The sequence below is a fragment of the Phaseolus vulgaris genome, chromosome 7 (assembly GCF_000499845.2).
Source record: "Phaseolus vulgaris cultivar G19833 chromosome 7, P. vulgaris v2.0, whole genome shotgun sequence".
NCBI lineage: Eukaryota > Viridiplantae > Streptophyta > Magnoliopsida > Fabales > Fabaceae > Phaseolus > Phaseolus vulgaris.
Window position 1 is genome coordinate 5,329,762 of NC_023753.2, and position 26,924 is coordinate 5,356,685.

Here is a 26,924-nt window from a genome sequence, read left to right on the forward strand (position 1 = left end):
GTGACACATTCTTGCTTTCTACAATTTCTTCTTTCTCCCCCTTTTTTTAGTTGCATTCTTTTCCCATTTTCTTTTGTATTATATAGGTTCGTTTCCTGGTGTTTATATTCTTCTTCTTTATATTCCACTTGCTCAAATTATACATAAATCACGACACAATTCTCATAGGTAAATACTTTTTCTCTATCAAATGCTCTTTGTTAGAACTACATATAACTATTTTATATAATAAGAAATGGTATTAAAAACACTAATTTTGATTGAAACTATAAAAGAATAACTGATAAAAAAACTGTTATGTTGATCCTTTTTCTTTTAAACTTTGTGGATAGTTGGAAGCAATACACACCAATATGGAACAATGCCTACGACTTTTACAAAGCACTTTATATTTGTATGGTTTGGTTTGACTATAATCCTAATTCAATAAGCTAGAATCAAAGTATATTTCTTATTCTGTATACACTTTTTTAATAGTACATCATGGCAAATTGCCAATGAACTGGCATGCATTCTAAACTATAGCAAATGCTGATGTTTTGTTGGTGCCTGATCTCACCAAAAACACGGTTTTTACCATATTTTCCCTATTTTTATCATCAAATTATATATTTTTATACCCTTTGACTACAAACTAGCTAGCCATTAGCAAATTGATTTTCAGTTGCATTTAATTAACCTAGAAAATGGGCCTTGCCTAATTTCACATTAGCTGTGAGATAAACCATTTGCCAAATTTGGTTTAAATAATTTATTAAGAAAAGTCCTGATTAAGTTAAATTATATATAATATAATATATATAATCAATTTGTTTTTATGTTATCTGGCGTTTAAATTATTAATGACTAAGCATTTTGTTTAGATTATAAATTCAACCCATGTTTAACAACAACAACTTGCTTCCCAAAAGCAATAGTTGGTTAATTGTATTCTTGTTATAAATAAATATACCAATGAGGATAAGAAAATGTAATCTAAAGGATAATAACTAAATGTAAGCGCTGCCTAATGAGTATTTTTCTTGTAAAGTACTCATAAAAGTGTCATTTTTGTTTTTCTGTTAATAGTACGAAAAAATAGAATTTAACTTTTATCAAAGTGAGAAAATATGTAAATAACTAAGTTCTCACATTCTCACGCTACACGAAATTTCAAGCTTTATTATATAAATGACATTTTTAATGGTGGTTTGTGAAGTTGGGCAAATGATGTGTGATAGAACCCCCTTTCAGTACAGTGAATGTGTACCAAAAAGTCAACAATTTTTTATGCTGTGTCTGAAAGCAAAGCTGTGAGTTTGATAAGTTAGAACTTATCAAATGGTTTTTGCGTTTTCATTGGCTCCCTTCGATTTCATCATATGTCCCTATTCTTCTTGTATCTTTCACTCTTTTCATTTCTTCATTCAGCAAATTAGAATCACCTTTGCTACATTTGTTGCCTTGTTATATTCAATTAATGTGACAACTTTATGTAATTCAAGTGACATAAATAGAGTGTCGTTTACTTAATATAATGCATTCAATTTCTTTTAAATTCTCACAGTGAAATCATGAAACCAAGTCTTCATAATGAGTTAGACTTAAGCCGGTAGAATATGTAATGAATTTCAATATCAGAATAAAACTTAGCTATATGGTCAATTCAAGCATGCTTTATATTTAAGTAAAAAAAATCTATGTAGAAATCATTTTCTCTGATAAGAAACCCGAATATTAATTTTTTTCCCACTTGTAATATCGCATACTTATCATAGAGGATAGAGAGCCAAAAAGTCAAACAAAATAGCCAACGAAGATATAACTTCTCATCGTTTTATTTTATTAATACAAAGAAAAAAACATAAAAACTGATGAACCAACCACATCATACTGTCATTTATATAATAATATCTATTACAGGAAGATTGCCCTGCCATATATGTTAAATGGCCGTCCATAATCTCAAATAATCCTTATAAAAAATGTATTAATTATAGTTCTATTTAAAAAAAATAATGAGATTTTCGTTGGGAGAAAAAAAGCACATTTTTCAGAAATTATAATATATTATGTTTCATAACAAAATTTAGTTATTGTTAATTGAAACTTAGATATCACAGGATAAACTATATAAAGTATTTGTATTGTTTTGCAGAAAACAAGAGAAAATGAAAAGGTTTATAATAGAAAAACTGGCGTATAGTGCCTTATGTTTTCTAGAATCTTGCTTCCTTAAAGTCAATGTAGCATACCAGAACGAATTAGACTAAGTAAAACACAAGCAACACGGTGTCTGATATATTATTTGAAGTCTCTTTTTGTTTTTAATTCCAATTAAAAACATATGCCAATAAACAATTGTAAGTGAAAGAATTTATAAACCCACACTAAAGGTTATGGAAGTTTGAGACAGATTCATATTTTTATATATATGGGTTCAGTAAACGCAAAGTTGTCGTTGTCGCATTGAGTAGGTGAAATTTTGAATAAGAAAAGCGAAAACTAGGATAGGAGGTGATTAAAGTAGGATGAAAATGCTTCGATCTTAGACATTCTTAATTTTCTTTCTTTTTTTCTTCATTTTTATACATTATTTGTTGGTAGATAGCATAAGAATCTTTCAACCCAACTTTTTTCTATACACATAAGGTGTCATCAAAATCTTTAGAACTGCGAATCTATAACTTAGACTGCAGTCTATTAAATAGCGTTTATGTTATATAATTAAGTTAAGAAAACATGCGCCAAGAATAATTAGGGGTAACAAAGTTGATGAGATAGTAAAATAAGTTAAAAATCTTAACACATCTTGCCAAAAAACAGTGTGTGAGTTAGACTGTCAATTTTTTTAATTTTGTATTTTCATATATACATATATATATATACATATATATTAAAAATATAAATATTTTCTAAGATTTTAATTAATTAATATATCTAATTAAATAAATTACAATAATTATTACCTTTAATACTAAGTTACTCTATATAATTAAAATGTAATTTATAAATATTAATAATTTAATTTATATGATTATTACATATTTTGAATCTTTCAAATAAAACACAAAAGAAATAATATTTTTAAAACTATTTTTATTTTAAGAAAATGAGCTGATTAATAAGCCTGTGAAACAGGTCAATCTACCAAAATTTGGGGAAAATTCTTTCTGCACCTCCATATTTTCTTTTTGCACCTCCATGCCTTCTTCCTCCCCTCCACATAATAAACGATATCATAATTTTATCCTCTTTTTCTTCTTTTCCATTGAGCGCCTTATTCTCCTTCTCTGTTAATCTCCACCTCTAACTTCCACCGCCACAAGATGAATTAATAATTATGTCATTTCATTGACAAGAAACTCAAACAAAAATATAATTAAACAGAAATAAAAATTATTTATTTTAAATATTTAAGAATATTTTTTTAAATAGAGATTCTGTTAAAATACCAAAATTTATAAAGTACTTCATTACTATTAAAACTTAATTAAGGTACATCAATATTACTTAGTTTTTTTTAATATATTATATGATAACGGATAACATGTGTTTTATGAATATATTATATGGTAACGTGTAATTTATGTTTTATGATTAAGACTTATGAAAAAATTTGTTCTATAATACTACTTTTATAATTTATCAAACTTTAATGCACTTGACTTTTTTTATTAGAATGACCAAGTCAAATTTTATATTGACTTCGTATGACATTTATATCTTATTTGCATTTAAAATAGATATACTTATTTTTCTTATCATTCGGATACAATTTTTTTTTAAAGAAATTCAATTATTCTAAATTTTAATTGTTTTCATTTTTATTTGAATAAAGCATTTTAAATTTATTGAATCTAAATTTTTTATTAGATAAATATTTCAATTACCACAAAATAAATTTTTTATTTCAATATTAAACATACACTACAAAAAAAATCATGAAATAGAAACCAACTTTTAGAGAGCAAAAATAATTAGTTGCAATAGTAACTAAATTAAAAATCATTTTAGAAACTACAAAATTTGTTGGTTTCTAAATTAGTTTGTTAAATAGTTTCTAAATTAGTATCTAATTCACAACCAAGGTTTTAGAAACCAAATTTAGAAACTAAATAATTGGTAGTTAAAACCTTGTTTGCTAATTACATACCAATTTAGAAACTATTTAACAATAATAGAAACTAATTTAAAAACCAATTTTTTATTTAATTTTTAAAATGGTCTCTAATTTAGTTACTATTGCAACTAATTATTTTGGTCTCACTATTGCAACTAATTATTTTGGTCTCTAAAAATTGATTTTTATTTCATGATTTTATTGTAGTGATACTTAATGATTGACATTATTTAATCGCATTTTGTTGTTATTTTTTAGTCAAATTTGTAAATTTTTTGACATAGTTAGTCAACATTTTGGTTAACTTTTTTTTTGTAATGTTGGTTAAAAGAATTTCCTCAAGTGATAGTGACCAAAACGATTTTAGTCAAAATTGATCAAATGTTTTCTCAACAAACATTTTTTTTTTCTAAGTGGCTTTGGACAAAAAATTACATCAATCCAGAAAGAAAGTAGATATTGAGTCGAAAACGATAACAAAAATATCTTTATAAAAAATATAGTTAAAATAATTCTGTTGACATTGATCACAAATTTGGACTATTGTTGACTAATAAATAAATTTGACAAAAATATACTCCTATATAAATAAGTAAAAACCCTTAACTTACATAGAATGAAAAATATCAGCATAATAAAAAAATTACTAGCTTCAATATAATAATTAAGTATGAGTGAGTTTGGTAAATAAAAAAGCCAACTAATATCTATTGTTGTGATATTCTTTCTATATATTTTTTTTATCTGTAGTAATCTGAGTAGGTAAATTTATACAGGTCAGGAATAGTTACAATGTTTTATTACAAATTAATCAACAAACATGACAAAGAATGAATAGAAGAAGAAACTCTATAACCATTGGAAATCAACAACTCTCTCACAACAACTCTGTTGTAAAAGCAAGTTATTATTTTGTTTTGAAATCTAAAAGAAGAAAAACTCAGGAAACTGAAACTCTTAAGTTTAGACTTGGTCATCTTGCAAACTGTCTTTATTTGATTTAAGACAAGGTTCTTGCAAACTGTCTTCAGTAACTATCTCCACGTGGCTGCAGTCAAAGCAAGCAACGAAAAAACATGGTCAGACACAACAATGTTACAAACTGATATTAAGAATATACAGACATATAAGCATGTATATTATTAAACAGCAAACATGGTTGCTCTTAATTGTTCTTGTTTATCTCTACTCTAGTATTCAAGTGTATGATAAAAAAAAGTGGTATGAGATGAGTATGAGAATGGAAAGTACTCACGTCAAATGCAACAAGAGATCTGCAATAATTAGTTGTAGTAAGTACTGTACTTGTAGAGCCACACTCGCTGCCTTTGAGTGAAACTGCGGATCTATCAAGCTTGATTGACCAAGGATATTGATAGTTTTGAGCAGTAACACCCACATGTGAAGATGACCTTTGCATCCTCATTGGCCTTGGGACATTTCTTCCCTCAACTGAAGCTCTTCGCCGGCTTGGTTGCTTCTCAAATGAATCTGGTCTTTGTTTCGGTGCACTATGTGATCTGACTTTGGCCCTTGATGATTCAGTGTTGGCCATGTAATTTGGGAACAGAGGGTAGTCATAGCAGATAGATTCTGCATAAGCTGGCCTAGGGAAAGAAAAAGGGTGCTTTGAATTTTCTGTTCTTGACACAGCAGAGTGGAACTGAGGGCTGCTTTGGGCTGTGCTGAAACAGTCCTCAAAATGGCCACTGCATTCTCTTGGGCTCAACTCTGTCAATGCTGATGGAGCTGGTGACACCTTGTAGTTTTCTTCCTTCGAGTAGGAACCATTTGTTGAATAATGTGTGGAAAATCTGTGGTCATGTTGTTCTTGATGCTCATGATGATACACACTGCTGCTTCTGGAGTTATTTTTATTTTCACCAACATCCATCTCAACAATCTTGATGTTGTCTTCCAAGCCTCTCTCCATTTCCTATATGTACAAAAACCCATACTTCATATCAATGATACACACATTTCCTAGACTGCTTTAGCATATATTTCAAAAATTAAATTTTTGTACTTTCTTTCCGTGCAAAATTTCGTTATCATGCTGAAAAGATACCGCAAATAATCGAAGAATTTCACATCATCATGTACATTATATATCCCATAAACGCTTGAAATTTCAATTTGAACTATCATATTACTGTCAAAAGATAACTGAGAGCAGTTATGATACTAACATTATATATATGCATGAACAAATCATCATGTGTGGCTTTTCTTTGTTGTTGATTAGGAATTCCTTCTGAACCCATTCGGATCCTCTGAATACGAGCTCTAGCTTGTGCCGTCACCAAAGCCTGCATGCATCTCAGTGTTGCTTTGGCTTGTTTTCTCACCAAGTGACCCCTTACCAGTGCCTGCAACTTCACTAGTCCTCTTAGAGCGCACAATGCTTTCCTTGCCTGTCATATAAACAATGATACATATCATATCACACAACCACACACTCAAATATCAACGATTGAATGAAAGACAAAACTAGCTTCCATAAAAGTGAAATACCAAGTGAGACCGAAAGACTGATTGGATTTTAATGGCAGCAGCCTCTTCAAAGCTTTTAGATGTTGCATTGGAAGCAGAAGTCAAACGGATCACAACAGCTACAGCCTGAGCAGCTGCCACCGCAGCATCAGCTGCTGCTGCAGTGGCAGCAGCCACAGCCATGGTATGCTTCCTTTGCTCATTCTGATTATCATTGTCAGCTTGCACTGTCTGTGAAGCAGTGGCATTTGGTTCTACAAAATTCAATTCCTTGGAAGTTGCTATTGGTGTGGCTGTGGAAGTGGCTGATGATCTTCTGAAACTCCATCTCTTTTTCTCCTTTGGGGTTGTGGAAGTTGGAGTGGCTGAGTTTTCTGTTCCATTTGAAGAAGAAATCAGGTTAGATGTAGATTTTTCCTTCTCCTTTTCCTTGTCTTTCTTACCTGTCAACAAGTTTCTAAGCCATTTTCCTGTCTTCCCCATCTCTTTCAAACACCTGGTAAGCTGATATGATACTAGCAAGTAGCAACAACACTTAAAGAAAGTAACAAAAACGATCTGTAGATCTCTTCATATCTACATTTGTTAAGTTGCTTTCAACATCATGGTCCCCTTATTAAAAATAGATAACGCTATTTGACAGCTTAAACTCACTGTCTCATCACATCTTTTCCGTACTAAATACTAACCACCAATTTGAGAATATATTTTTGGGGGTCTCTATGCCATGCAACAGGTAAGGCCTGGCTGTGTGAAAAAAAAAGCCAAGAGGAAGCCCCCTTCATAAGCCACACTCTAGAGCATTATGTAACTGTTACTGATTAAGATAATAAGATTCCTTGCCCTCCAAAGTCTAAAGTGAAAAAGAATTTTCCTTTCCCGTGCTATCCCTATAGGTAGTTATTCCTCATCAGTGGCCATAAGGGTGTTTTAGTAATCTACTATGTCAGTTAATGTGGAATGGGATAGATCAGAAACCATGTGATAGTAGATCAAGAACATGCAGCATCCGTGTAAAATACTCATATTTGGGTAGGAGAGTGTTCAATTGAGGGTCCATTACAGGGGTCGTGAACTAAAGAAAGTTAAAAGACCTTGCATGATCCACTGATAAATGATTGAGTAGGGGTCCTGAAGATGTGCACGTGTCCACCCCGTTTAGCTAAGACATAGGGTTATTTATTGTTCTAGTGTTTGTTTTTGTTAACCTTTTTTTTCTTCTACAAAAAAGTAAGTTTGTTTGTTTGTTTTCCCGGTTGACCCTACCCAATTTTTTGTCCTGATACCAAGCCCTTGAGAGAAGTCATAACTTTTACATTTCCTATAAGCAAAGGCTACTACTACATGGGTTCAAGAACTTCTATGCTACAATGTCGAGCAGAATCCCCTAGTGGTTCCCTGCAAGATTGTTTAAAGAACTTGCAAAACTTCATAAATGAACTTAAACACGCACAGTTACATTTTTAAGTAGTCAAATCAAATTATTTTTCACTTTGGGACTGTGCATGGGGGAGTATACTCATATGAGTCAGAGGGCCACTGACAACAACCTTTATTAGGCAACTGAATTGGTTGGCTTAGGTGGTGACTGAATGCAGTAAAGTGTTTGATTCACCTGTCAAAAATCTGTTGAAAATGAAGTATAGCCTAATAGCTTATAAAGGGTGGTTTTTCATATTGAGAAATTGATGTAAGAAATTGTGATTTTCATGCTGAATTGTACAAAGAGGAAGCATTATCCGCATCATTTTATTTACTTGGCTAATGGCATATATGGAAGTAGGTGAATGAATAAAACTATGATTAAGATTTGATAAACTGCACGCAAATAATGCATTCTAACCAAAGGTGAATTAGCATGGATGTAAAGCAGTGGTTCATGTACATGAATATGAAATTAATAGGGATAGGGCCCATCTTAGCCATCATAGACAGATGATTTGCATTGTTTAAATGATATCTTTTCATTAGCATACAACGAGTTGGCAATCACATGGCATGTTTATATGCTCCTCATTTGACTTGGTGTTCTGTTAAGGGAAACACCATCTTGGGATTTGGTTCATTCCCTTCACCAGTTCTCTGCTTGATTTCTTAATCAGCGTTTTAGTGGATGTTATAACCAAACAAATTCACCTATAGCTGCATAATCCTTGTAAATTGTGATAGCCATTTATGAATATATTTAAATCAAAAGATATAGATGAAATCAGAAAAAGTAAATTTCCTATTCTAATTCCAAAACCAGCCCAGTAGATGTACTTTGTTGTAACATCTAATACAGAGTATTTGTTATATGCAGATGAGTCTAGCTGAAACAAAGCAAGGTAAAAAGTACGGAATACTATCAGTAATTCCAGCGAATATATGATCCTAGGGCACTCAACTTGATCAAACATCATACTAATAATTATGAATTAAGTTATAAGATGACAGAGGAGACAAAAACAGAACACAATATTTTGATTGGTGATAAGGTTTTTTGAAGAAGGTTGTCTTGTTATGGTTAAAATATTAATTAAAGGATGATTCAATGAATCCAACCCAAAACCATAGGGAGGCACTTGATCATATGACATCAATGATGTATTTTCTTGGAAAGTTCTTGCATTATCTGAAGAAGGAAAATATGTAAATTATGGAATTTGACATGAAACATGTAAAGACACGTCTAGAACATCAATATCTAAAATTTAATTAATATGATCTATGATGAGAAGATCCTCTAGGTGGGGGCATGTAGGAGTGTCTCTAGCTTTTAGTTATCTTCTGCCTTGATTTCTCCACATGGGGAATACAGTCTCCAGGTTGCTACACGTGGAAAAGGGTAATGTACTCCATTTCCATATTCACACACTTCACAAGCGTTAGTACTTTTAGTAATTTTGAAACTATTTCAAATAATTTTACCTAAGCTCTTATGTATTAGAGTGGAATAATTTGAGTGACCAAATCTCTTCCGTCACAAATGTGATTTGTTTGCCATACTTGCAAAAGTATGCTCATTTTTTTCGTTTATTTAACTGGAAAACTTTTATCTTTCATTTAGTAGGTCATTAATTCACTTTTAAATAGATCAAATATTTTACACTTTATTTTTAAAAAAAATTAAAGAATAATTTTTCTCTATCATTTGTCTAACTTAATACACTCATGAGTCATGTACAAATAGAATATTTGACATGTATTTTGTACTCAAGGAAGTCTCAAAAAACACAACTCTGTATTTTTCTTTTTAGTGTCACATGTTCTCCATTAATTATAGCGACTTTAAACATGTATGTTTGTGTAGAGCTTTTAAGATGATAGCATTTTGAGTCATGTGATTTGTGCATGGTTTATAAACCAATCAAACTTTTATTATCTTTCTTGTTGAGTACTTGCAACAAATTGTTAAAAAACATCAACAATATGTCCTTACTAATTTTGTTTGTTTTTACTAGATATCTTTGTGTGTCCAAGTTGGTCATAAACTCTAGGATTGGAAAAAAAAATACTACGATTTTTTTCTATAAGCAAAACATTTACCCCTATTGTTATGTTTTTCAATTTTTTTTCTCAGCACCATTGACTTTTTCGTTGTTGGACTTTAACTTTGGTGGGTGTTACTAGGTTATAGTTATCTTCCATATTCTCCTTCTTACTAAAAGCATGTGTTTAGTTCCTTGTTAAACATTCATTAACTATATCACGTTATTTTTGGAGGAATCATTATTATCTTATGAAAAAAATATTTTTAATTCAAACCTCTCACAAAACAAGATGATTTTTCTCCACCACATAGTAGTCACTAAATTCTTCTCCAAACAACATTATAGAAGTGACCACCTTTAAAATTCAATGAGTAAACTAAATTTTTGAGAAAATCGTTATCTTTGATTTTAACAATTTCAAACCCTCTTTTTGGATTTAAAATATGCATGATCTTTGTACTATCACTCACTTGAAACTTTATTCGATTGATGTAAGCTCCCTAACAGTTTTAAGAGTCACCATATTGATGAAAATATCAACATATAAAGTTGTTTGGATGATAAAGTATTTTTCCTTTCTTTTCCATTTTGTCATTGTGTCTTTTGAATTGTATGACTATGAGGTATTTAGATAATTGAGTTTGAATATTACAATTTTTCAATATAATCTTACAAAGTCTTCATCTATATAATTCGTATATGCGAGAGAAAAAAAAATAATGATAAAGGTAACAAATGGTAAATACCATATTTCTTTTAGATGTTTTTTTTATGATTTCTCTCTCTCTCTAACTTTTCAAGTTTTTTTTTTCTCTCACATCTTTTTCTCTCTCACACAACCCTCAGAGAACATTTAAGTTCTTATTGCATGTTAAATGTTAACAATGAAAGAAATTATCAAAGTAAATATAAAATTTTGGTGAATAAAGACGAGATAAAAAATGGAAAAGAAAATGTTATATATATATATATATATATATATTGTCAGAAGAGATGGTTCACACTAAAAGCAAATCTGATGAATACAAATTTATACAAAGAATTACTTTTGTAGATTATCATTCAATAAAAAAGATGATTACAAGTGTTCACATATACTCAAGTAGTCTGTTGATAAAAGAAGAAAAAAATAACAATTTATAAATCTTCTCATACATCATAAACAACTTATTTTAATTAAATGAAGAATAAATGATAAAAAAAACTTATTACAGCTGAACTCATTAGAGGGTATAGAATTAAGGGGTAAGAAATGAAGTTAAATTCTAACACAAACCTAAACGATAATAGAAAAGTAAACTTTTGGTGTTTTAACTTTTGAATGTATGCCTAGGATTTCTCAACACAAAATAAAAAAGGAGTCTTAGAGTACAAAATTATGGGGGGAAACATTAAAGAGATTATATTAATGGTTGTAATGCTCTTCACATGGATTTCAAAGATATTTCACTACCAATGCATGCAAAAGATGTTTAATCGGAGATAAGATTCTTTGATTCTTTAAACTTTTTTATATGTATGGTCCTTGTACAGCTGCAAGCACATGCTTCACTTGTTATGCTTTACATAATGAGGAAACTATCAAGCAAAGTGCTTCATTGACAAAGTTTGCCAAAGGAAGGAGGATAAAGAACCAAAAAAAAAGACAAAAAAACGGATTAATTAGGGGTGTGATTAGGTTAGAGTTGAGTATTTCAATCCATCATCACTCCTTTTGCTTCTCCGTGGAACATGTGAATCTATGTTTGGTATCCGTGCAACAACTATCAAACACAAACTTAAACCTATAACCTAACTTCACTATCTGACAACAAAGTTTTAGACAAAAATTTAGAAAAGTGTACCCAAAGAAACCATAATTATGTTCTAGGCTCCAAGCAATAAAAAGATGTGAGATGTTAATATATGGAATTCAATCCATTTGCGAGTTAATATTTTCTAATTTGGAGAACACGTTGTATACTATACAAATACGGACACGAAGATGCATATAATTTCTAAATATACAAATCTAATATAATTATGAAATATATAAATTGACAATAAAGTTTTAAATGCACTAAGTATGTTTCAGTTTTTTTAGTAGAGATATGTTTTTCCATTACTGGTTCAAAAGATTTGTTTCTTATTTTTATTATCATAATAAAAATTTATACAATAAGTTTGAATTTTTAGAAAATTAATGTATTTATTCTTTTTAAAATTGTGTTAGACCCGTGTTAGAATTGTCATAAATCTAACAAATATTTTTTTAATCGAACATTTCATTGATACGTGTCCTACGAATGTCTTATGAGTGTCGGTATCTAATACGTGTGTCACACACGGACACATCATTCAAAAGGAGTATCTGAACTTCCTAAGTTGTATATCTTAGTTATGATAAAACTATAAATAGAGTTCAAAGAATATGAAGCTATAAATTATATTCATAATATATATACATTCAAATAATCAAGACAAAATATGTAGGATTTTTCAACAATTCTATTAAAGTAAAAAATTTGGTGTAATGGTCTGTATTAAAAGAATGGTATTAAAAGGATGATAGAGCTCCAGTGTGCAACCAACACGTTAACTCTTTTTTCACAAACAATGATCACATAGAGTTATTGACATGTCACATAAAACATTGTTAAAGGCAAAGTTATTTTAAACCATGAATTAATAATTTCTTGTTGTATTCCTCCCCACAGTAGTCTTATCCTAACCTTAGACATAAGTTTGAAAAGAAAAAAACTGCAGAAGTGCAGATAAGAGTGGATTAAAGCCCAGCAATATCTGACCACATTGTGGAAACCTTAATGGACCAGGGAAATGGGAGTCCATGTTTCATTTTCTTCATGTCTCAGTAGCTGTCACAATCTAACAGTTCTGTTCTGCACAATTACATTGGTGGCCTATATGTAGTGTAGGTTTCTCAATCATTTTCATGTAATTTATGTCAGAGACCACTCACTCTTCATCAACAACAATTTCGAGCTATTCTCCACCACGAATTGCAGATAGGTAGGTGTTGGAATATCAGATATTTTACTCCTTCCTAACAAATGACTATATCATTCACAGTCACTTGGCAATTGGAAGTGCCAATTTGTAAAGAATTTTTCCATATCAAATATTCAAACAAATCCAAATGTGGTTGAAATCAACACCAGAAACCATTATCTTACAGTTCCCCCTCTCTTTTTCGTATTTAAAGTCAAAACTGTTAATTCCAGAACAATCTCTCACGCAGTTTTGTAACGTCGCTTTACATCTAAACCTACCAGTGAATAACATTCATTTTTTCGTGGGAAGAAATAATGCTCTCCAAAGTAAAAATGATGGTACTCTTTGAAAATCGAGGGTGAATCTTCAAATACTTAGCACTAAATTATTAATGAAGATTGAAGAAAACATCCATTTATAAAAGATCTTCCAATCACTTATATATAGAAAATATAAATATTAAAATGAATGATAGAATTGGGTGAGTATTCCGTCTTTCAAATTTTATTTATAAACTTTTTCAACTTGTTAAGTAAAAACTAAAATAACCAAACATAGATTTCTTTTATTTCATAAATTTAATCCACAATATCAAAAACACTTTTATATATATATATAGTAAACGAAATATACAACATTTAGAAAACAGTAAGTAAATTAATCAAAACTAATAGTTGGTTTCATATTCGTAGAAAACAATTTTTTTAATCAAGAAGGACAGCCTTAACAATTTTTTTAATAAGAAGGACAGCTTAACTTATTTTTGAGAGACTATTTTGTTTAAAGACATTAAAAAAAATTATTTAATTATATATAATTATTATATGCAATATAGTATATGATATTATACGATTACACTATATACAATTAATTTAATAATGATAAAATCACATAATTAGTGGATCTCTAACTAATTAACTTTAATTTAGAGGAAGAAAGTCTATGTATACTTGTATATATTTATTAAATAATGTAAATAAAAAATAAAAATTCTTCCTTCTTTTTCATCTTCTTACTTACCATTATCTTAGTCATTTTCTATTCTTATGATTATGAATTTAACCGATTTTTAAGAAATTCAATTATCCATTAGCACTGCATGATGCGTGTGGATTTATGGAATGCCGCTGATTTTACCAAAAATAGCTTTTGTTCAGTTTTTACAAAATGGTTTTCTAAGTCTCACTTCAAACTTCAAAGGAAAGGTCCCATCCTCCATAATCGAATGACATCGTAGATTCTAGACCACTTGAGATCTTGACCTGTCAAACAAGATACATACAAAGACCCATTAGAATAATCAATTTACATTTAATTATTTTTATTTCCATTAAGTTTTACAGGATAAACAAACTATTAAAATTATATTAACGAATGATAGAGAATACCAATTATCTTTTGAATTTTACAAAATTAAAATTAAACAATACATACATTAATAATGTAAAACTATTGGAATAAAACTATGAATATGATAGTATGATTAGATCATAATTTGGATATCAATTTTATTTATTTATTTTGGTATCTAAAACTTCGTAAAATATATAAATTATATTTTAATTAGTTGTTACAACATATTTTATTTCTCTTTATATTTTCTTATATATATTTATAATGAAATATTATTACATAATATTTTTTATTATACTTTATAATATATATATTTATACTTAACTCATTCTTTATTTATATAATCTTTTATTTTAATTATAATTTATACATTTTTTTAAACCCAATGATACACTTATTCACTTAATTTTTTTTATCATTATATACATAACTTAACTTTTATTTATAATATTTTAAATCATTCAATTAATATTTTTTTATAAAATACCCCAACAATTTATTTAATTTTTGCTATTACTTATTTTAATATCCTTTTAACAAAAAAAAATCAAGATTTAATTTCGGTACAAATATTATAATTTATTGTAATTTTTTCATCCAATTTAAATTTTATTATAAAAATAGTTACAAATTTATTATAATTTATTCTCCTCAATTCAAATTTATTATAAAAATACAAAATATTTATTTATTTATCCAAATTCATACCAGTTGCGAAGAAACCCCGTAGTGTATTCAAATAGAATAAATGGTATAAAGGATACTTAGTGTTTGGATGATAATACATGACACTCTTCACAAAAAAATACACACCTAACAATTCATTAAACTAATATTTTAATTATATTTATTTTATTTTTAATGTAAAATATTATTATATTATTTTTAGGGAATGTGAAATGAAAATGTTTTGAGGGTCTCTATAGGTTGCAAGTAAATTTTGTGTTGAATAGTACATGTCCCGAGTGAGTTTCCCCAATCAAGCTATAATACAACTTCAGTTCCATAAGAATGTGTGTGTCCGTTTTAAGGATGTCACAGGGAACCACGTGTTTCATTTGCAAACACACAAAAAAAAAACGATTTTTTTTTTCTAAATGACACTCTTTTCAACATTATATCCCAATAGCATCTTTTTCCTTTTATTTTTCCAATAACACTCTTTTGTGCCATTGTGAGAGAATTTGGTTTCTAGAGAACTGAATTCTAAAGTTTTTTTCGATGATAAATAACATGAACGGAAAAAAGTCGTTCTGAGGATGATTGAAATTCGATTTGTCAAGAATATAATTTCGACTTTTCCTGAGTGTTCTTAGAAATTGGTTAATAATGGGTTAAATTTTGAGACGGTTTTTGAGATTTTGGTTTTTCGAAGATCAAAATCTGATTTTAAAAAAATATAATTTTGATTTTTAGTTTTTGATTTTGGCCTTATCCGAAATTAATTATGTAGGAATTAAATTTGGAGATGTTGTTTTATATTTTTTTATTTTTTTTTATGGAGTGAATGAAAAAAAAATATAAAATAAATTTAGGAACAAATAAAATATTTTTATAAAACTTTTTTTTAAGTAAAAAATGTTTTGAAAATTTAATTAAAATTAGGAAGAATAAATTTTAAATATTTATAAAATTGTAGTAAATTTAAATATTTATAAAATTAAAATAGGAGGAAATTTGAAATTTGAAAATTAAAAATATAAAAATTTATAAAGGATAGTATCAATAGAGAATGAAATAAAATATTTTATAAGTATTTTGATAAGTAAATATTATGGGTAAAATAAATATAAAATTGTAACATTAGTTTGTTTTTTTTATAGTAAATTTGAATTAAGGAGAATAAATTATAATAAATTTTTAAATATATTTTTATAATAAAATTTAAATTTGATGAAAAAATTATAATAAATTATAATATTGATATTTTTTGTTTGTTAAAAAGATATCAAAATAAGTAATAGTAAAAATTAAATAAAATTGTTGGGATATTTTTAATAAAGATAATTAATTAAATGTTTTTTTTTACGATTGGGTCACGATATTTTTTTCCATTCAATTCATAAATAAAATATTAAGTGAAAGGAATTAACCGGTCCCCTACGATTCGACCTCATTTATACCTAAAAGCAGGCACTATGTATGACTACCTGTACAAAAATTCATTAAGGGATCTTTTTGAGACACAATTTGGAGTTCTTAGAAGTACAAAGGTCATGAAGTTTTTTCCATTCAATTCATAAATAAAAATATTAAGTGAAAGGAATTAACTTAACACAAAGGGGTCTACAGGATCCTATAGGTTCAAACATAATTATCGTTTCTTATAAAGGAATCCAATGCAAAATCATTATTTTTTTACAACACCTACATATTTTGCTAATGATTACATGCAATATATGCATCCAACATACTTGTACAATGAAATAGGAAGTTCTTCCAATGCATTCCAAATGAATACAACACCCCCACAATTTGAATTGAATAACCAACCACAACCACTACAAGAAAATCGTTAATAGAAACCAATTTTAGAGACAAAAAATAATTAGTTGGTATAGTGGCTAAATTAGAGACCATTTTAAAAACTAAAAAAGTTATTGGTTTCTAAATTAGTTTCTATTATTGATAAATAATTTCTAAATTGGTATCTAATTAGCTACCAAAATTTTTGCTACAAAATTTAGAATTTAAATAATTAATTTTGGTTTCTAAAATTAATTTATATTTAATAATTTTCTTGTAGTGAACTATAATCATAACAACACAATTATCATGTAAGAGACGTTGTTGCCATTGTGGAACTAGAACTAGTCATAATTAGATAGACTAATATATTCTCATGTCATCAGTAAAGTTGTTGTTTACAAAAATGGAAATTATTAGTAAACAACTTCTACTTCAAATAGTCTATGTTAATTTAGTGTCATCAATAATATTTTTTTTTTTCAATAATAACATTAATAGTTTTAAATTTTTTATTTTCTTCATTATTAAAAATAAATAAATTTTAAACTAAATATTTTTAATGTATTATTTTTATTTTTATTTCGTAAAAACACATTTCTTTCTTCAATAATTATATTTTAAGTTTCTTTCTTCTATTTTTTACAACTAATACATTTATTTTTTAATTCATCCAATATTAATGATATTTTTTTATTTATTAATTCCTTTTCATTTTTAACCAAATAATAATGATAACTTTAATTTTTAAAAATATAACAAATTAACAATTTTATAATTCTAGACAATGCATCCACCCAAGAGTTCATTCTGAATGAAGTTTTTTAAAAAAAAATACATATCTAAATTATTATCATTAACCACATCCATTCGTCCTACTCTACTTCAATGCTAGAAAAAAAAGAAAAAAGAAATTATCCGTCACCAAAAACCCCACATCACTTTTACTACAACACTAAAAATAAGAAATAAAAATTGAAAATCGTCCGAAATTATCCCTTCGGTAATCAATTTCTAAGAACATTATTGTATAACTAATTTCGGAGTAACATTCATACTCAAAGTCAAAATTATATTTTTAACAAATCAAATTTCAGTTATCCTCCAAACACAACTTTTTTTTCGCTCCAGTTATCATTATCGGAAAAAAAATACTTTTTAGAATTCGGTTCTTCAGAAACCAAATCCTAACAACAATTTTTTTCCACAACTAGAAAATGAAGGTGAGAATTGGGTCACGGTGGTACAAAAGAGTGGTATTGGGAGAAATAAGGGGGGGAAATGAGGTATTGGGGATATAATATTGAAAAGAGTGTTCTTTACGGAAAAAACTGCTAAAAGTCCAATGGAAAGAATCTGGATGAAATGAATCCAGTAAAATTGGTGTGCACCAAAGAACATGTAACAATTTGCCAGTTCACAGAAGACGACACTGTCATGCCCTCCAAGAGCCATACACTTACACAGGTGTCATGTAATGCACATGTATGGCACATAAATTGAAATCATTAGAAAGGGCTGCAGAGTGATGAGAATTGGGCCCCTTAACTTTTCATATTTACCAAGAGGTAACAACAAACTCACTCTTCCTCACCTGTCACACCCAAGTAAGCATAAGAAACTTGGATGCATTATTTGAGGGTCTTGTAGCCATAAATTGAGATAAGAATGAGCAGGTAAAGAGGGTTGGTTCATGGCTGGTAGGTTACCTGGAGTTGGTTTGCTTGCAAGAAAGAGAACAGAGAGCCACCATAGACATGAAAATCGACACAACTATTACCTAAAGGAATCACTCCACCCACCTTGGACTCCCACTGTCTTAGATGAAACTGCCCTCAAGGCCAGGCAGAGGCTTCACCAGAAGCTTGGACACTTCTTTTCCTCATACAGGTATATATATATATATATATATCGTACATATTTTCCCACCTCCTACACTTTCTGCATTTCTTAATACTTTTTCATTTTTTGCCACTTCCCTAATTAAGGAATTTTCTTTTTCCTCTTCCAATGATTCGGAGATTCACATGATTTTATTTGTTAGATTCGATGTGCTTCCTTGCAATCAAACTCTATCTGACTGACAACTAGATTTAGTGATTCCTTCTGGTCTAAAGACATGCTATGCTGTCTGAATGGAATATTAATATTTAGATGCACCCACGTGATACACTACGAAACTCAGGAGAATCCTAGACTTGTGAAGATCAAGTTTGATCAATTTTACAATCCAAGACATGTTTTTTACCCCAAGAGAAAACTCCCTATGATTGAATAGGTCACAAGGCTAATTTCAACCTTGGGTTACTAGCTGAAACAGTTTATTACATCAGATTTGGTTCCTGATTAATAAAAAAGCATTTTTATTTATAACTTATGTGACAGTAAGAGTGAGTGAGGAAGAATAATTAAGTACCCCAGTTGCCTAATACGTGCATGATATTGCAGGTCAGAAGAGAATCCAAGAAAAAAAGGAGGAAAAGTGAGGGAAAGCAGTAACCAGAAGAAAGATGGAGGATTAGGTCGGAAGTTATTAGAGAGTTCATGGTTATTGCGTGGAAACAAGGTTAAGGAAGAGAGAAAAGTGTGTGCTGTTTGTCTTGAAGATTTGGGGGAAGAGCAACATGTTATGAACCTTTCATGCTCCCACAAGTATCATTCTGCATGTCTTCTTCCCTGGCTTGCAACCCATCCCCACTGTCCTTATTGTCGAACTGCAGTCCAACTCTGATTTCATATAATACAGTTCCTATAAGCCTCAACACTTAATTTGGTTTGGTAAGAGTCATGCCTTATACAAACTACAAAAGACATCAGAGTAACTATTTCAATAACTTTCTTATTATTCATTCCATAGGATATTTCTTTATCCTTTCTTGTAATCAAACTATTTGGTTACATAAATATATATATATAAGGCAATTTATAAAAAAAAAATGACATTTTAACCAAATTTTATGTTAATTTTGTAAAATTAACCTCGGGTTTTAATAAATTTAAATTAAAATATAGATATTAAAACATGGCATTCACAAATTCTCTTGAACTTGATATATTACCATTTCAATCCTAATATCTTATTTAAATATGCTATAATTTAATATCAATATATATTTTATTAGTTAATTATTTTTTTTGAAACATCTAGCTTTTTCATTTAACTCTTCTTTTGTTTAAAAAAATAATCTGTTTGAATAAAAGTTTAAGAAAGTAGCAGTTAAACCAATACGAAAAATTCTCTTTATTTACTATTATTGTTACATATACATATATATATATATATATATATATATATATTATAGATAAACTTAGCTATTTAAAGAAATTAAAACTAATATTTTCTGAAAAATAAATTTCCCAGTGTTTTCTTTTAACAAAAAATATTAATATAGTATATAAAAAACATATTTCTTTAAATAATTTTTTATTCATTAATTAGTAAATAATTTACTTGTTATTTTAATCTCTAAAAAGACGTTTACATTATTGATTGTTATTTTAAATTTTACATGACTGCTATTTTAGTATGTGAATTTTCTTAATTCATATTTAACTGATAGAAATGAAACACTGATTTGGCGAATCTTTCAGTCTTGTATAATAGTATACTTATTATTATTATTATTATTATTATCATTAAGATGTTAACAAGTTTTAATCATTATTATCTCTTGTATTTTTTAAGAAAACATTTGAAAACAAAAATAGAAACATTATCTTTGGTATTATTAAAAATATTAAGATAAAATAATAAACAACTAATTTTTATACTAATAGATGTTATTTTATCAATTACTACTATACACAAATCCTATAAAAACGCTACACGAAAATCTTAAGCGCGTGCAATTGTATTACAATTTTTACATGCCAAACCTTTGTTCATTTTGAAATTAGAAGAATGCAAAATAAATTTCATTTACTAATAATACATTGATAAAAAAAACCATAATTAGACTATTGCTTAACATAATTTTGACTCTCCAGTGTGTTTTAACAGAAGTTAATAAAAAAAGAATCTCCTAGATTTAGTTAATTAGGGGTTTGGCAGCTAATCCAATCACTAATTATTATGATTTGCATAACAACAAAAGAAAGCGTATAATAGTCTCTCTCTTCTGAAGATTGGGTACACAACGTTGACGTTAGTTCTTTAATTTGCAAATTTGTATTCATCAATTGTGAACAAAATTAATTAGTGAAAGGGAAAGGAGAAAACAATATTTGGCGTGGTGCTGTGGGTAGATTTCTTGAACAAGGAAAAAGGGCTTTCTAAATACAAACTACAAAATACACACAACACCACATGCCAACAACTTCTACACAACCACCACAAAATTCTACTTCTGGCTCTTACGTTCTGCATATATCAACCTATTTGAATTTGATTAATTAAACTACTGAATGTATCACTTTCTGATGCGCATTTCAATTATTCAACAACAGTACAAACTCCCATTAAACTTTTAAACTTTTATCATTTTGTTATCATTAATTATTATCTAATCATATGTACTATAACTAACAGATCATTAGCCGCGGCTGGTTATGACTGCAACCCTCATTAAATTCAAAGGCCAATATTGATGAGGAATGTACTTCTTTTCCTTATTGGCCCGCAAATCAATGTGTATTGTCAATGCCAGCTTGAAATCACATCTTCAAAAATACACTCATCATGTAAATTGTGGAATAAATTGGTAGGATCATTTTTTTTTCATAAATGATATAATTTTTAAAATGGATGAAAAAATTATTTTAAAATTACACAAATGGTATTTTTCATATTAAACTGAAGTTGTATTCAAGTTATGTCAAATTTTACTGAAATCTTACTTCACATATGAAATTTTACTTCACATATATAACTTGTTCAATTGTTCAATTCTAGAATAATTTCTCTTGTTTATTTTAAAAAATAACAAATGGAATTATGTCATTTTGAAAAAAAATAAACCTATCAAAGCACATAGTAGGAGAATTTATATTTGGAAAGAGAAAAATGAAAGGAAGAGAACTAGTCTAAAATAGGAATGGCTAAAAAAAGTAAAAGAGAAGAAATATTTTAAAAAAATAATAGAATATAGTATGATATCTTTTATCCAGTTTTTTTTTTGTTTTTCCTTATTTGTTATCAAATTACATAATTTATTTTTCCTTTTCACGTATTTCTATTTTGTCAAATAAGTAATTTTTTTTTTCAGTTTAGAATCAAACATGAGATTATTGCACTAAATACAGTCAAAGACTATTGACTTTGTTTGCAAATTACTAGGTAGAAACAGTTAAAGGTGGGATACATGTATCCAATTGTTAGATAGCTATTGTTACTGCTATTTTGACCCTCTCTCTTCGTGATAAGAATTTTGGGAAAATTAAGCTAGAGAAGTTAGTTGGGACGTAGGAGGAGAGAGACCAAGACTTTATAAATTCTTCAGAACTCGACAACCACGTGGGCACTGGTTCAAGATTAATACTCTAATGCCAGGGTCACCACTTCCGCCGCTTATTTGCAGATGAGAGATACAGTAAAAAAACTGATACCAATTCATAAGAATCTTGAGCAAACACTCACAAACAAAACAGCTGTTGTAGTTTGAGAGAGAGCAGAACGTGATAGTTAGTCATAGTTAAAGATGGGGTTCTCAACTGTCATTCTTTTTGTTCTTCTGCAATCTCTTTCGACCACAAGTGATTTCCTATCTCCTCTGATGTCTCCATTATCTGGTTTGTCAACGTGACCCTCTTTTATTTTCTTTTATTGGGGTTCTGGACTTGTTGCTTTTGCCACTGGCTTGAAGTTCCATCACTTTAATTCCTTTGGGTCTTCTCAAGTTATGTTTTTTTTTTCAATTGGAGTTGAGAATTTGGTTTTGACTTGCTGTTCTGTTTGCAATGTGAGGTGAGTTCAGAGGATGTGTGCAAAGAAGTGGAATGTGGAAAGGGAGCTTGCAAGCCTTCTAACAATGGCACTTTATTGTTTGAATGCGATTGCGATCCAGGTTGGAGGCAAACACTTTCTTCTCATGATGACGGCTTCAAGTTTCTTCCCTGCGTAGTTCCTAACTGTAAGATAAATATTTTCTCATATCAATTTTTCAGTTATAATTGTAACTTTTATTTTGTTTTTTCATTTACTCTATAAATACACTCTTAATTAATATGAATAGATAATAAAACACAGTCATTTGAATTTTTTTTTCTCTTTTATGTTTATTCTTTCTTTCTCTACAAATAAAAGTATATAAAACTAATATGATATATTAACACAATGTTGTTCGTTTGTTTTTTTGTGACTATTTTTTTTTATTTGGTGAAACTATTTGGTACGCTACAATATAGTGAAATTACATATATAGTGTTATGACACAAGCATTGCTTAAATTTAGAGATAATAAATCTGAAGTTACTAACATTGTAGTTTCAACGTAATGTTGTAATCTGGAGTACAAATACTATTAAGTGATGATATGTTCAACATTTCATTTGCATTAAGAGGTGATTAACACAAATAATTAAGTTCAAAATGCAGAACAACAACACATACTCTTTTTTATGGGCACAACAACACGTACTTAAACAACAATTAAACACTAGATATTGAAATAATTATTTCAATTGTGGGATCAGTACATATTGCCTAAACCTGCCATGTTATGCATTTGGTTGATTGTTTCAAGTATAAAGTTTTAACTTCAGAAAGTGTTAAGTGAAACAGTTTAATTCATCAGTAAAAGAAAAGTATTGTGAGTTAATGAAAACCTCCACACGGATTAAGAATTGAATTGTGATTGTTCAGAACAATTCTCACCTTTTCTTGATGACTACTGATATTTTATTGTATATCACCAGACGCTGAAAGATTTGCATGATCCCCGATGTAGGTACTCTGAACCACTCTTGCTCCAATGCCCCTGCTCCTGCTCAACAGAAAGAAAGAAAAGCTAATGAATCAATATTTGATGGTAATTGACTAATATAATCATTTGCAGCAAACGTTTCAGCTTTTTTTCCCTGGTGGGTGGTTGTAAAGATGTTGTAACATTTTGGTAATTTGTTTATGTAGCTTGCCATTGGATTGATTGTGGAGGTGGCTCGTGCAACAAGACATCATTTTTCTCTTATAATTGCATCTGTGATGCTGGCTATTACAATATTCTCAATGCCACTGCTTTACCTTGCTTCAGAGAATGTAAGAAAATAAAACCTCAGTTAGAGTTAAATCATTTTGTTTGAATTAAGTCCTATGTTTAATCTGCTTTAGACAGAAAAAACTTATCTGTAATTCCATTGTTCCCAAATTCGTCAAAAATAACTTGAGATTAATTTAAATTTGTCTTCAAGGTGCTTTTGGTTTGGATTGCTCCAACCTTGGGATATCAATGACGAACTCATCCACAGCTCCACCACCACCACCATTGAATGAGAATGGTAAGAATGTGTGTGAAGTCAAAACTGTATGATTAGGTCTGCATTTGGGTTTTGCTTTTCTTTTCACTCACCCAAAATATAAACAAATACAAATTAAATGACTTGGCCTATCTTTGTACCTTGCTTATATTTTTCTTTCCTAACATTTTTCAATCTCATGGAAACTGAAGGATGCTTCATGATTATACATTATTTCTAAGTTATCTCTTATCATTAAGCACATGATTAGTTATTTAGTATACATTGTTTTATTCTCAGATAGCTTAATTCTACGAGGAAGCTCCCCTTGGCTACTGCTACTGATTATATTCGTAGCCAATGTACAGTTGCAGTGAAATTGGACACATTGTTCTTGCAATATCTCATCATATATGCCTTTTTAGTGAGAAGTGGGTGTTCCAAGTCACAAATATAGGGCAGCAGAGAGTTCCATCGTGGTACAGTTGAACATTATTTCGGAAAGAGAGAGATTATAAGTTCACACCTGCAACTTTTCCTATTCGTGGTATTTCATTGTCTCTCTACAAATTATATATAAAATAGATATAACAGATCTGTGAGGTCATTTGTGCCCTTATCTCTAGTCTATCTAACACAACCTCAGGTTAATACACAAGAAAAAGGAACTTTAAATCTAAATCTTATATAAATTTGAGTTATAAAATGAAATTTAGACTCTCCAACATGAACAAAATTACTTGTGTTCATGTTTTCAAATTTTAGAATTTTAGCAACTTCTCTCGTATAGTAAGAATGTTGTAATATATAAGAAGTGTTAGTAATATTAAAGGAAAAAAAATATATATTGAGAAAAAAATTGGTAAATCTGAGTGAATATAAGAGTAAAGTTACTTGTTGAGAGCTTTCTCTTTCTCCTTACTTTTATTATTTTGGGATGTAGTACTGTTTAAAGGGACCCCAACGTGGGAAAATTAAAGAAAGTGGTCCAAAAATATTTGTTTTTCCCTTTATGGGGAGCCTAAAGATAAAAAGCAGGCGTGCAGGAAAAGTTTGGCAGATTCCACAATAAAACATTTGGGCAAAAGTATGGCTAGCATGACCTTGACCTCAGTGCTTACTGTATAAATGGTGTGCCTCACTTGACCCAATTTCTTAAAGCACCTCACTTTAGTATTTGGTTAAATATGCTCATCATAAGATTTACGTACACCTAATGTAATTAACTGATACACGCGTACGTAGGTTTGTATATAAACACAACAAAACATGAAACTTAATCTCTTTCTTTTGTTCAGCATAGTATATTCATTACTGGTTTGCTGCGTTTTAAATATACAAACTACACTCAAGGTGGAAGATAACCCTTCGAAGAATTGAATACAAGAGCAATCAATGAGTTTGATGATCTCAATTTGTATCTGGATTGGCGTTACTCATGTATGATGTGAAACCTTAAATTAAACTAATCAATGTATATGTATACATTAAATAAATGAACCATTGAAGTCAATTGTTAAATCCTATATGGTAAAGTGTGTAAATATATATTATGTACACAGAATGCATATGTATCGTCCATTGAAAATTACTGGTGAGCTAGAGAACAAACTTTTGGTTGCCATGGACACTGATATGAACCTAAGTTGAGAAGGTTATTGCAGCTTGTTTAGTTGGAGTCTTCCATGGAAAAAAAGGTCATTGCAGTAAATGAAGGAACAAAAACTTTGTCAAAAACGTGATATGTGCCAAATCTAATTTCCAATAATTTGTGTATGGTATTTCAGACAGTGGTATGGGTGAGAATTGGTTAAGGGGGTCTACTATTGTTTCTTAGTCACACATATGCTGACACATAAAGCAAGTGGAATCGATTCTTTCACCCTGTGGCCCAACGTATGGGGTGTCATTGCAATCAACCTGGTATTCATACTGTTCAGAATGATAAGCATGAACTTGCTTCATATCTTCTTCACAGCTAAGCAAACAAGACATTTTTTTTCTAATTCCAATCATAATAAAACTATCAACCCTTTTGAATTCATACATTTTTATCTGTGGGGTGCTTATCATTTATGTTCTTATAGTGGTGCTTTCTATCTATTTTACCATCTTGAATGATTTTTTATGGTATTCGATATATTTTTGTTAGCTCAAAAGGTTAAACTCATGAGTAGTGAAAGTGGTGTACTAAGTTTAAGGTTTTAAACAATTACTATGTTGAAAATGGAATCATTTATCTTACTGGTTTATACCCCTCGTGAGAATGGGGAATTGTAGAGGAAACCTAGGTCAATTATAAACAGAACTTAAACTCTTGTCTTACAAGCAAATTTGGCCATCAAATTTCTAGGGTGTGTGTGGCTATGGCTAGGGCACCCACCTATTCTTGTATCAGAACTTTAGGTTGCCTAAGCCATGCACACAATACAAAAGGTTAATTTTGATGATCTGTCAGTATGTGTATTTGTAGGGTATCCCTACAGAGGATTGTCGAATCCACGACTTTGAAAATGATGAGTATTTTAACTTTCAATAAATCATTTTATGTGAACAAGAATTTTCCTATATTATAGATCCTCCTATTATGCACGATGACACATTAAGCATTTTGTGAAATGCAGGATTAAGGGAATGAATCCAAATAAGGGTCTAAT

General features: G+C 29.4%; 3 protein-coding genes across 3 annotated transcripts; 2 read left to right on the forward strand and 1 right to left on the reverse strand.

Moving 5' to 3' along the window:
• Positions 1 to 4,781: 4,781 nt before the first annotated feature.
• Positions 4,782 to 7,392, reverse strand: LOC137828766 (protein IQ-DOMAIN 19-like). The gene is made up of 4 exons (XM_068635451.1): positions 6,617 to 7,392; positions 6,292 to 6,516; positions 5,358 to 6,038; positions 4,782 to 5,150 (listed from the first exon to the last, which is right to left on the reverse strand). The coding sequence occupies exons 1-4, from the start codon at positions 7,076 to 7,078 to the stop codon at positions 5,130 to 5,132; spliced, it is 1,389 nt and encodes a 462-aa protein (XP_068491552.1). The 5' UTR covers positions 7,079 to 7,392; the 3' UTR covers positions 4,782 to 5,129.
• A 10,548-nt stretch (positions 7,393 to 17,940) lies between these two features.
• LOC137827650 (uncharacterized) lies at positions 17,941 to 21,382 on the forward strand. Its single transcript, XM_068633867.1, has 2 exons — positions 17,941 to 18,768; positions 19,327 to 21,382. The coding sequence occupies exons 1-2, from the start codon at positions 18,572 to 18,574 to the stop codon at positions 19,607 to 19,609; spliced, it is 480 nt and encodes a 159-aa protein (XP_068489968.1). The 5' UTR covers positions 17,941 to 18,571; the 3' UTR covers positions 19,610 to 21,382.
• An 811-nt stretch (positions 21,383 to 22,193) lies between these two features.
• LOC137827651 (uncharacterized) lies at positions 22,194 to 24,886 on the forward strand. Its single transcript, XM_068633868.1, has 6 exons — positions 22,194 to 22,605; positions 22,791 to 22,946; positions 23,763 to 23,843; positions 23,945 to 24,070; positions 24,223 to 24,309; positions 24,568 to 24,886. Exons 1-6 carry the CDS (start codon positions 22,515 to 22,517, stop codon positions 24,642 to 24,644), a joined length of 618 nt encoding a protein of 205 aa, XP_068489969.1. The 5' UTR covers positions 22,194 to 22,514; the 3' UTR covers positions 24,645 to 24,886.
• The last annotated feature ends 2,038 nt before the right edge of the window (positions 24,887 to 26,924 follow it).

Coding starts and splice junctions, on each gene's coding strand:
- LOC137827651 (XM_068633868.1), top strand. CDS start 22,515: ATGGGGTTCTCAACTGTCATTCTTTTTGTTCTTCTGCAATCTCTTTCG. Junction 22,947..23,762: donor TCCCTGCGTAGTTCCTAACT/GTAAGATAAATA, acceptor TCCCCGATGTAG/GTACTCTGAACCACTCTTGC. Junction 24,310..24,567: donor ACCACCATTGAATGAGAATG/GTAAGAATGTGT, acceptor TTTTATTCTCAG/ATAGCTTAATTCTACGAGGA.
- LOC137828766 (XM_068635451.1), bottom strand. CDS start 7,078: ATGGGGAAGACAGGAAAATGGCTTAGAAACTTGTTGACAGGTAAGAAA. Junction 6,039..6,291: donor TGTTCATGCATATATATAAT/GTTAGTATCATA, acceptor TTGTACATATAG/GAAATGGAGAGAGGCTTGGA. Junction 5,151..5,357: donor GATCTCTTGTTGCATTTGAC/GTGAGTACTTTC, acceptor CTTTGACTGCAG/CCACGTGGAGATAGTTACTG.
- LOC137827650 (XM_068633867.1), top strand. CDS start 18,572: ATGGCTGGTAGGTTACCTGGAGTTGGTTTGCTTGCAAGAAAGAGAACA. Junction 18,769..19,326: donor CACTTCTTTTCCTCATACAG/GTATATATATAT, acceptor ATGATATTGCAG/GTCAGAAGAGAATCCAAGAA.